Here is a 12,730-nt window from a genome sequence, read left to right as displayed (position 1 = left end):
TTAAAAATCATATCACCGTTATTGAAAAAAATTATATCGCGATACATATTGATATTGAATTATTGTCCAGCCCTACTTAAACCACATAAACACATTTCATTACACCAAATACACAAAATAATGTTATTTTTAGCAACATCATATGACCCCTTTAATCTTTCTCACGCAAAAGTGTGAGGTCTGTATATATTTGATTCACATTAATATTGAACATTACGTTGTGACATTGCCAACTTCCCCTGACCTGTGGCTGGCCAAAAGGCACAGCATTAATGTGCTTCCTCTTATCATGGTCCACAGAGAAGTCGTAAATATAATAATATGATTCACACACATACAAGATAAAGGCCACAACACTTTCACTTTCCTTGTAATGTGTGAACATCAAGTGTTACCCACATAATGAACCATTCCCATTATAGATGCCCTGCAGTTGACATCCTTCACATTGGTTTGTCATTGTGAGATACCTGATCAAAGCAAGCACCACTTCAGGTCAGGGACTACTGTATTCACTTTGCCTCTGACTCACCGCCACACTAAAATAGTGCTGAGTGGTTACCTAGGAAATATAGTTCAATTTAAGCCAGCCGTTTTTGAGCTGTCTGCCCAGGCTGCTGTGTATCTTGGCAAAGCAGCAGGAAATTACTTCAGTTCAAAAGGCCCACCATGAAAGAGGGAAAGGGGAAAAAAGGAGAAGATATTTATAAAAGCTGAAAATGGTAGTGTCTGCCTCAGCAACTCCAGTGGGTCAGTTTGGCCTGTCTGTGTAGAGTCAATAAGGCAAATGTCATGTGTAGCATCCAGACTGAGATAAGGGCTGGGGTCTATCAGAGAGCAGCTTCAGGGGCAGTAGACACAGCTGTGATTGACAGGGGGAAAGAATGAGCCTAAAGCAGATGCAGAGTCAGAGAGAGACTACGGGCCTCACAGGTGAGCTAGAAATATCCTCTTTAGTAATATAATATGAAGGTCTTTGTCTCATCAGTTGGAGACATTATAATCAAATAGAGGGATATATCAAGGACATCAAGGCCAAGTGCAGAGGCCTTACTAAGGCCAATTAAACAATGCAACAGAAAAAAAATAACAAATAATGTTATGAGCACAGGCACACAATTACAAAGAGATGTATAAATACAGAGAAAGGTATAAATAATTGATTACTGTGCAAATACCTTATAAAACACCTATATCTGAAGCAGGGTTGGGCCGAAAGACGATGCCATCATCCATCGCCGATGGCTGATAGACATCACGATGTTGAGCCGGCATCGTGATCCCCATCCCACCACCCCGTCCCAATACCGTGTTCCAAAAGAAAATTACGTGTAATATATATTTCAGTATTTTCTCTAGCAGTTATATCATTGGGCAATTATACTGTATATAAATTGCGGGCATCGGGGAGCCGCTATTATGCCTGGCATTGAAACTGCTTTTGAATGCGCAATCGCTTTTTAGTTTCGCTTTCAAGATTTGCGATCGCACGTACTCTGTTTATACTATGGAGCGGCAGTACTTACCACACATTTTACAAGATTATGTTTGTCAGTGGTGATCAGGATCAGCAAATCATTCGCCATCGTCCTCAGTCATATGTCCTTACTCTTTTTATGTGGTAAGTGAAATACTGTAATGTAACAGTCAACCATGAATACACATGTTTCACTGTACACATCATCCGATGCCAATTTTGTAGACATTGCCCAACCCTAATCTGAAGACGTTTTTAATGTCAGTGGCGACATTTACTCACACCCATACAATGTAGTTAAGAGTTCTATAAACAGAATACTACCATTATGTTTATGTGATACTGGTTAATTATGAGCATCATCACAGTAAAATAAAATATGCTCCCATTACTCCCATTTTAATCACACTAAATTATGTTTTATTAATAACGTTCAGGAGGAGCACGTTCAGATAATCAACCTAATAAACAAGATAAGAGGTGTATATATACACAGCAGACTTACAGTGGTGTGAAAAAGTGTTGGCCCCCTTCCTGATTTCTTATTTTTTTGCATGTTGTCACACTTTAATGTTTCAGATCATCAAACAAATTTAAATATTAGTCAAAGATAACACAAGTAAACACAACATGCAGTTTTTAAATGAAGGTTTTTATTATTAAGGGAAAACAAAATCCAAAATTACATGGCCCTGTGTGAAGAAGTGTTTGCCCCCCTGTTAAAACTGTGGTTTATCACACCTGAGTTCAATTTCTCTAGCCACACCCAGGCCTGATTACTGCCACACCTGTTCGCAATCAAGAAATCTCTTAAATAGGACCTGCCTGACAAAGTGAAGTAGACCAAAAGATCCTCAAAAGCTAGACATCATGCCGAGATCCAAAGAAATTCAGAAACAAATGAGAAAGAAAGTAATTGAGATCTATCAGTCTGGAAAAGGTTATAAAGCCATTTCTAAAGCTTTGGGACTCCAGCGAACCACAGTGAGAGCCATTATTCACAAATGGCAAAAACATGGAACAGTGGAGAACCTTGCCAGGAGTGGCCGGCCGACCAAAACTCTGGGTTCAGGCCAAAATTCCGAGCTCGGAGCTAGGCCTGTCGCAATAATTAAATAACCGTCTAACCGCGATTATTTGATCTAACCGCGGTTGTCTGAAACAGAAGAAGAGTTTTCAGACTTTGTCCATCCACATAAACCCTGACTGTGACCAGGCTGATGAGTGTGTTTTTCACATGGGTCCATGCTGTATTTTGTGAGAATGAGTAATAGGCAGCACCTGCAGTCCACAGAAGAGCACTGCCTGCCTACATCATGGCCTCAATACCTCATTTAGGCAACATCGTTTGAGCAGAGGAAGGTAAGGAGGGGAAGCACATTGCGTACTCTGCCCATTGCCAAAGCATTAGCCTTTACAGGAACAAAGAAATATTAGCACCTCTGCTGCCCATCAATCACCTCAAATGTCACAAAATCAAGTGGACTCTAGGGAGGGGGGGTTGTCCACAAGAGGCATCTTTAAAGTCCATGAGTGACTTTAAAGCAGTGAGAAGGCAATCAAACAGCATCTGCTTCTGGCTTTAATAAGGTAGCAGAGTTGGTGACCTGAAAAGGACTGTCAGTATCATTTGGCTCTATGCAGCATCTCTTAAACAGAAAAGAGGGCCAGTTGTCTTCTCAGTGAGGCAGGGAACCAGGCTTAGAACATGACATTCTAGATAAGGGCTCAACCTTGCTGGCATTAGGGATGTAACGATTACCGGTTTGACAATAAATCATGATAAAATACCCCACGGTTAGTATTACCGTTTCATATTTTAATTATCACTATAACCGCATTCGATTACCGCGATTTGAACAACTGAGGATAAATAAATACTGTCCAGCACACCGCATCGTTTAACTCATAAGCACTGCCATTTCTGTTGCATATGAGAAACAGCAAATGGCAAACGAAACTGAAAGCATAACGAAACCGCGCGACTCATTTGAACTGCGCAGTGCTTCGAGTGTGGAGCCTGGTTTATACTCACCGCGTCAGCATGAGCGCAAAGCTGTGCGCAGCAAAAATTATGCTAATATTGAGGAAACATGGATGGTTTTCATGCTAAAGTAAAGTAAAAGAGCACTTCTTAAACCAAAGGTGAACATGTTGGTATTCTTGTGGGTGGAAAAAAACATGCTAGCACTGTCACCGACAGCAAGTTTAGTTTTACTTTTCATTTTGAAAAGCTTGTTATCTTTGCTGTTCACCACACGTTACACTATGGAGGCTCTCTTTTTTATTTATTTGTTTCCTCATTGTTTGCTAAACGTTCTGTAATTTATTAGTCGGTATATAATACAGCATGTGGTGTAAGCCATGCCTCATCTTATTCGTTTTTGTTAATAAACGTTTTGTAAGCTAGTTTGTCATTGTATCTTACTGTTTTATTGTTGTTGTGCTTTTTAATTAAGAATAACAATGGATCCACCTTTTGTTTTAGTCTTAAAAAGTGAAAGGTGTGTAGATGTACAGTATATAAGCAAAACGGGCAATTATCTTTTCGTGTAAAACATGACAACAAGATCGCAAATTCAAAAGTGAAATTGCCCGAAGCCCGGCTTATAACACAGCAAAAGAGGAACTCCTGTTCACAAAATTTTAATCCCAAATAATACTGATGAAAAAGAACAGGTTGAATGTTAACCACTTTCGTTTTCATATAACTATAAACTATGATAAAAGTTAATCAGCATGCATTGATTAATCCCAAAAAATAAAAATGCAAATATTGCGACCAAATCATGTGCTCGTGTGACCAACTGAGAAAGTTAGTCGCAAAAGAGCGACCAGTGGAAAGAATGAGTCCGGAGCCCTGCAGCATAAAACACAGTTTTAAGTAACAGTCTCGTGTGCGCACAGCAGCAGTGCTGTTTAGTTTTGTGTGAAAACATGAAGGACAAGCTGGGAGGTTTTAAAGAGTGCTAAGGGAATTATACAAATGAATATATGGATGAATTAATTATATGAATGTACCTCTGAAGATTCCGACTGTCTTCAGAAAAGATTTGATGGTATTTTGTTTTCGTCTTTGCTCCATGTAATACCTAATAAAGTAGTGTTTTAATCGCAATGCTGTTTTGTCCTTGGAGGTTACGGGAAACAGCTCTAATTCTACTGTTCCAAAAGCGCCACCTAGTGTCAGAGAGTGGATTTACAGAGAGTTACATTTACATTCAGCCTGGGGTGCAGTTTTTGTCTGGGCCAAAAAATGGACCAAATTTGCATGCCCTGCTGTACATTTTGACCGGTTGATGAAAAACAAGCTTATGTGGATTCTACACATTTAAACAATTCAGATAAGGTATCTAGAATTATTTATGGAGGTATCTAGTATTTTTATGGAGCAGATAAAATACATATAATCATTTATTAATCAATTATCATTTTGACCCAATTATCAGATTTAAAATCTGAAATGTGAGTTTTATCATTTATGAAACTTTTTCAAAGCTTTATTTGAACATTTACATGACATATTTGAACATGCTATTAGATAAACTGTTGTCAGTCATGTTGTCATATTTAAAATCCGGACATCATTGGCAATGTTATTGTTTTAGTGATTTTATCATGCAGCCCTAGTGATTATGCAAACAAAAACTCATTTTATTTGTTGTTTGTTGATTTTAAATGTAAAACTTGGTGAAACGATTTGTGTGTCAGTACTTTTTGAACATTTCCAGCACATTCTAACAATACTGTGATAATACTGATAACCGTGATCATTTTGGTCACTATAATCGTGATAAGAAATTTTCATACCGTTACATCCCTAGCTGGCATCAGAACAGTTTAAAGACTCTGGAGAATTTATTAACAACTTACAACCAGCTACAACTCAAACTATGGAAACATGAAAAAGGCACTGCCAAACAAAATGATTTTTAGTGGGTGATTCCGATGCTGATATCTAAAGGGTCTAATGTAATAATTTTAAAATATACTTAATTACTAGGGATGCACCGATATAATTTTTTTGGGCCGATACCAATTTTAACAAACACTTATTGGCCGATACAGATACCGATATTTGTCACTTCCTCTTATTTTAAATTTTGGCATCAAAATAGATAGTATTTTGATCATGTTTTAAATCAGAAAAGTTCAAAAACACCTGCATTAAATTATACTAGCAGTTTTATTGCTGCATCATCAAATAATTTCTAATGAACATGGATTGGATCCATTTAACATTCACCAGGCCTACATGAATACAACAGAACAAAGATACATATTAAATAAACAGTGCTTTTTAGGTAGGTTTAACAGTTTTCAGGTACAGAAATAAAGTAAACAAATGTAAAATAACACTTCACTATATATGTATAAATTAAATACATATTAATCCTTCTTTATTGTAAAAGACTTTATTATGATTAATCCTCTAATTTGTTTTTGTATACATTTTAATATTTTTTGTAAGTTTAAATATGTATGAGATCTCCTTTACTAAGGCGGGACTCTTATTTTGACAGGTTTTCTAGTCTACAGAGCTATATGGGTAATGAAAGCACGCAGTTCTTCAGATTCAAAGTTTTTCAGTTTATTAAGCACCCCCCGAAAAGGCATGAGATCTGTATATATTTGTTTACAGTTAGTTGTAATAAGTGTTTCGTGTAATTCGCTGTATGTTGATGATAATGCAACTGAGAGAGAGAGTTTAATGTGCACTTCGCGTGCTGTGTTTTGTTTAGCTCTTATGGTGATTTTTTTGGAGTGAAAAAGGACGCAATAAACTTAATAAAACATCAGTAAAGTTTTGGTCATCATTCAGATGAGGTCCGCTACACTTATGAAAGTTACAAAAGTTATTTAGTCAAGATTAGTGTGCAATATTTTGTCTTTTGTTATTTGATTAGCATTAAAGTGCAGACAGCAGCGCTAGGATGATGCAACAGACACAGCTCAGTGCCTTCACGCAGTTAATTAATAAACCATCGGTTTGTTATATCGGCCTTTTTCCTTATATAGCCGATATGCCGATGGTTGTAAATTAAGTAAAACTCGGGATACATTGGTGCATCCCTATTAATTACACAATATTATTTATCACACAATACTTACAATGAGGAACTACCACTTCTGTTAGAGGCAAGAAGGCCAATACCAAAAATAAGTAACCAATATTAGCCTATCACAATATTTTATGCATGAAACTGATACCAAAATCCATGACAAAATCCATCCTTGTATGACCTCCAAAAGACCACCAAGATCTGTTGACAAAAAAAGTCTTCTAAACAAACTACATTAACAAAGCTGTTTTAAACTAGTCCAGTATGTCCATGAAAACACAAGAAATTAAAATCCAATACATGGTACAAAACAATGTGTGCTGGAAGAAGGAATATGATGAAATGCAGAGGAAATGGTCTCCGTTCACGTTTAATTTCACACAGCATCCTAATAACATTAAAGGAAGGTAAAATTTGGTAAAACCTGAGGGACAATGCCTTCACTATAAAACAACCTGATGTTCGCATCCACTATGGCACAGATTGCCAAAACTCAACTCATATCAACATAAAGCTGAAGTAAGTCACAACACTGTCAAACTTAATCACACTCCCAACATTTTGCTCAAAGCTAAATGCTCAAGCAAGGCGATTCGGTGATCTTACCCTCTCAACTGGATCAGTGTGTCAGTCAGCCTCGAATCGAAGTCAGTGACACACTCTTACTGACCTCATTACCACCCCTCCCATGCTCATTAAGCACCCCCCGAAAAGGCATGAGATCTGTATATATTTGTTTACAGTTAGTTGTAATAAGTGTTTCGTGTAATTCGCTGTATGTTGATGATAATGCAACTGAGAGAGAGAGTTTAATGTGCACTTCGCGTGCTGTGTTTTGTTTAGCTCTTATGGTGATTTTTTTGGAGTGAAAAAGGACGCAATAAACTTAATAAAACATCAGTAAAGTTTTGGTCATCATTCAGATGAGGTCCGCTACACTTATGAAAGTTACAAAAGTTATTTAGTCAAGATTAGTGTGCAATATTTTGTCTTTTGTTATTTGATTAGCATTAAAGTGCAGACAGCAGCGCTAGGATGATGCAACAGACACAGCTCAGTGCCTTCACGCAGTTAATTAATAAACCATCGGTTTGTTATATCGGCCTTTTTCCTTATATAGCCGATATGCCGATGGTTGTAAATTAAGTAAAACTCGGGATACATTGGTGCATCCCTATTAATTACACAATATTATTTATCACACAATACTTACAATGAGGAACTACCACTTCTGTTAGAGGCAAGAAGGCCAATACCAAAAATAAGTAACCAATATTAGCCTATCACAATATTTTATGCATGAAACTGATACCAAAATCCATGACAAAATCCATCCTTGTATGACCTCCAAAAGACCACCAAGATCTGTTGACAAAAAAAGTCTTCTAAACAAACTACATTAACAAAGCTGTTTTAAACTAGTCCAGTATGTCCATGAAAACACAAGAAATTAAAATCCAATACATGGTACAAAACAATGTGTGCTGGAAGAAGGAATATGATGAAATGCAGAGGAAATGGTCTCCGTTCACGTTTAATTTCACACAGCATCCTAATAACATTAAAGGAAGGTAAAATTTGGTAAAACCTGAGGGACAATGCCTTCACTATAAAACAACCTGATGTTCGCATCCACTATGGCACAGATTGCCAAAACTCAACTCATATCAACATAAAGCTGAAGTAAGTCACAACACTGTCAAACTTAATCACACTCCCAACATTTTGCTCAAAGCTAAATGCTCAAGCAAGGCGATTCGGTGATCTTACCCTCTCAACTGGATCAGTGTGTCAGTCAGCCTCGAATCGAAGTCAGTGACACACTCTTACTGACCTCATTACCACCCCTCCCATGCTCATAAAAAAAAAAAAAAAAACACTATTAAAGACAACATGCTTAGCATGCTGTTAATGAACATGTTAACACATGTTTTGAGGGGTTGAGGTGAAGTGTGGGGGGAGCTTGCCTTTATTACAACATTTTTCTTCTGCAGCTGGGGATAAATGAAGGTCAATTACTGATGGTTTGTGGTGCTTTCACAACAGGATCTAGAATCCTGGGGGTTTTATGAGACCGGAGGATAGTTTTGTTCTCCGTGGGGACTAACCTGCAGGAAACCATGTCAGAGTTATCTATGGCTCTCAGTGGACAAAAGAAAGCAGTATGAAAAGGTTTCTTGAGGACAAATATGTTCTATTATATACCTGGATGTATGAACTTTCCTAGGCTCAATCACACAGGAGTCTCAAGACTTTAAACACTTGAATCGTGTTTTGCTAGGCTGCACTGCCAGGTCTAACAGAGCTAAATCTGCTGTGCAGCACACTGTGGCCTAAAACTCTTGTTCAGGCTGCTTGATGACGGTTTCATGCATCAGCAAATCTCAATTAGACTGCTAGGATGCTCTGGCACCATACGGAGACTACTAAAGCGATAGTGCCTAAACAACACAATCACTCTGGACTTAAAGCCCACCACTTGGAAGTAGTACACTACAACAGATGACCAGTAACAACATATACAGAGCCAAATTCAGCCACTAAATCCAGCTCTGCGCTTTGGCATACTACTAGTGCCCGCGCCTAATAGTTTGCAAAGCCATCTGCCATGGCTGTATGAAACTCAAACAGTGAATAGATTTCCAGTTTTTATTCCCCAAAACATCTGTCCTGAACATGAGAACGCAAAAAATAAACATAAATATGTCAGTTCTGCTTTGAATAACACAATATAAATGGCAACTTGGAAGGTAGCAGCTTTCAGTGTTTTACAAACAGACCGAGAGGCCAGACAAAATGTAACACTGAAATATGGCACTGCAGGCTGGTTCGGTCATCTATCCTGACCCTTTGTCCTGTGCTATATTAGCCATTTTTGCCGTTTATAATAACAGACATAAACACAGCACGCGCACACACCCACACCCACATCTTTTATTGAGCTTACAGAACTTGGCCTAGGGAGAGAAGCAGTGTCAGTGGGAGCGTATCTGCTTAATGGACAGCATCCTCTTTCCTCTTTACCTCCAAACACCAGCTTGAGGCCTCAGGGTGGCCACGAAACAAGAAAGTGGATCACAGACAGTGACAAGCCACATACAGAGACAGACAAAAAGGATTTCAATTTTGTGTGTGTATGTGCATCACTTTGAAAGAAAATGAATTAGTCCATGGCCGAACAAAATAAAGGCCCTGTAAACAAAACTTAGGCTACATTACTACACGTATTTTTTTTAAACAAGGCAGAGGTAAATATATCCTTGTATCTACATATACATTATGAAAACAGTCCATCAACAGAGTTTCCATTTTTTGCACTGCCAAATTTTGATTGGCTGAGTATTTTTACACCCAAATTTTTATAATGTGCCCCTAAATATAGTTTAAGTAGAATCCACCGCAATGCATATGCTAACTATATGTTGTTTTGTTATTATGAGACAGCTACATGTACCAAACTGCTTCTAATTACAAACTCTGAGTACCGGAGTACCATGTTGGGAGCTCTAATTACATGGTATTTGAAATGTACATGCATTAATGTCTTTACATCGAAACTCAAGCAAACACTTGCACATCAGTGACAGCTGGAGAAAAACCTGGTTATATAACACAAAAATATGAGATTGTCTCATAACAACAATAGTCAATAGTTCCATAAGTACAACTACAACCTGAAAATAGTAAGATAACTGTGTTTCAGTTTAATATGAAAGGCTCCAGGCCTGCTGATACATGTGCTGTGCCCTTCACCACAGCAAAAAGTCACCAAACTCGTAATGTGGCTCAACAAAGCATTAAATCAGAAACAACTTTAATCTCTATGGTGTTAGATCCCAATAGCTTTATTCCCTAAAAGGTTCATTTCTTTTTACTTTAAGCCTGACTACAGCTGTACTACTCTTGCAATGATGTGACACTTACCACAAAAGTGGTTCAACTAGATACCACTTAAAACTATTTTATTTTGTGTGCAAGAAAGTGTTTCTAAATGTTACAGATAATAGACTCATAGCGCATGTTATTTGGTAGTATAACGATTATTTAGTATTACTGTGTCAAAGAGCAAAAGAAAATATTAAAATCAGTATTGAATATTATTTTTCAGACACTTAAACAAAAAATAATTTGCGTCATGTATGTCACACAAAAAGCAATATCAGTCCATCTCTACTGAATGCAGGAGCAAATTACAGTACATTGGGTGAAACATTAATGCCCATTTTGGGCCATTATAGCGTTTTAAAAATGAAACAACTCATTATAATAGCCAGAACTCAAAGGACATCCAACACTGACCACTCAATGTAAAAGACATGCAGTGGCCATTAACAATAACATAACCACAAACTAGCATGACTGCAAGCACAAACCTGATAATATTTCTGGATATAACACCTAAATGCCAGGTGGCATGTAGATCTCCCTAAAAAATGCATATGACTCGGTTTATTCATCACAATCCTTTGCAGATATCATCAGTGCTGACAGCAATAAATGTGGCTATGCAAAATCGCTCCTGTCTTGTACACTAGTTGTGAATGGCATCTACCTGCATGAATGCTGAAAGTACAGACTTCTCTCTCACACACGCCACTCCCATTCCTCCTGCTTCAGACAACATGCCGTTTTTGAAGAGTTACGACTGGATGTAACTGTCATATATGTTCGACAGCAACACTGTACCACAACAACCTAAAATGCAGTGACAACTATGACGCTCATCTGACATTAGACACAAAATGCAAAAGACGCAGCTCTAGTTTCAGTTGCACATTATAAAAGTGATCAAACCGTGACACTTACTTGCCAATGACCTCGCACAGCTCGTAAACATCTTCAAAGAGCACGTCGTCGTCGGCCATGGTCCAACAAGACCGGGGAATTTACACTCCCACCAAAAAAATCCGTCCAAATGGTAAATATATCAGAGGATTACAGCGTAAATTAGATACTTCAGGGTACCAGGAATGTGCGGCGAAAAGAAACACTGACAGCCGACGTTACCGCTCTCCAAATTCCGACAAACAAAAAATTATTGATTCCTGTCGGTTTTAATGAAAGGAAAAACATCCGTTGGTGGTTCGGTTGAAGCGGGCGGACAGTAGTGAGCGCTCGGTCCGTTTGACTCGCTCCGCCCCACCTTCTCCGCCCTCTCTCCCGGCCCCCTTAATCCCGCCGCCACTCGAGGTTGAGGTAATTCAAACGTTAAAAACAACTCCAAAATAATCGCTGTTGAAGTCACGGAACCAGGTGGGTTAAGTCGACTAAACGCTAAACTAACTAACTCGATTCTGTCGAGCCCAAAAAAAGAACTACACGCCGTTTCTGGGATAAAAATGTAGGCTGTTATTAAAGTGCGCAGTTCAGTTGATTCTACTCATTCTACCCACGCGCAGGGCTTCGCTGAGACGCGCGAGGCTTTTCCCTTGCTCGCCGTTGCTCTAGTTCCCCCTCACAACTCCAGCGCTGTTGCTCCCAGCTTCCAGAAAAGCCAAACTCCTCCCACTCAAGGTTATGAAACTGGATTGCTTTACACCATAATGGCTCCGGCAGGATTTTTGTATTCCGGAATTCCTGCATAATCCAGCACTACGGTTTGAGCCAAAATGACGACCAGGCGTCTCAGAATTTGTCTGCCAAACTTACCGTTTCTTAATACGGTGTTAGTAAAGTGCTAGATGCGAAGCGTTAATCAAATTAAACGGCTTTTGGAAACCTTGTATTTACTAGCTATACGTCAATACAGAAAATGTGCACTATATGAATGTAATATAATAAAAGTATCTTAAAAAGTGATTGGAAGAGTGAAATGTTATTGTTATCTCAATTTTTTCAATTCGAATTCAAAGTAGCCTACTTTAATGGCATGATTACGTTCAATATTGCTAAACCGTAGATGTACATAATTAAAACACTCAGGAATAATAATATTTAGATATAATTATTGGAACCATAATCCAACTCTAATCATTTAGTTAGTTAGTTAGTTAGTTAGTGTCATTTAAATTTTTAATAATGGCCAAATTAAATAAAATGAATGGTTCTAATACACAGGTAAATAAATATTACATAAATATAAATGATATTGGGATACCAAGGTATATGTGACATGTGTAGTACAATATATGGAAGCTGACTTAAGGTTGGCAATGAAGGAAAATTGAAATGCATTACTCTGGGTTTTGTC

The 12,730-nt window shown here is 38.0% G+C and overlaps 1 protein-coding gene across 1 annotated transcript in view; it reads right to left on the bottom strand.

Moving 5' to 3' along the window:
- The window catches only part of caska (calcium/calmodulin-dependent serine protein kinase a), a 192,644-nt gene extending 180,567 nt beyond the window's left edge, over positions 1 to 12,077 (bottom strand). Inside the window, exon 1 of the mRNA XM_016467349.1 lies at positions 11,347 to 12,077. Within this exon, the coding sequence (XP_016322835.1) occupies positions 11,347 to 11,405 (59 nt within the window). The 5' untranslated portion in view covers positions 11,406 to 12,077. The remainder of the gene's footprint in view (positions 1 to 11,346) is intronic.
- Positions 12,078 to 12,730: the final 653 nt, after the last annotated feature.

Source organism: Sinocyclocheilus anshuiensis, unplaced genomic scaffold, assembly GCF_001515605.1.
Source record: "Sinocyclocheilus anshuiensis isolate Anshui unplaced genomic scaffold, SAMN03320099.WGS_v1.1 scaffold628, whole genome shotgun sequence".
NCBI classification, from domain to species: Eukaryota; Metazoa; Chordata; class Actinopteri; order Cypriniformes; family Cyprinidae; genus Sinocyclocheilus; species Sinocyclocheilus anshuiensis.
Note: the sequence above shows the minus strand (reverse complement) of the source record. Positions and strands in the feature narration are given on the sequence as shown.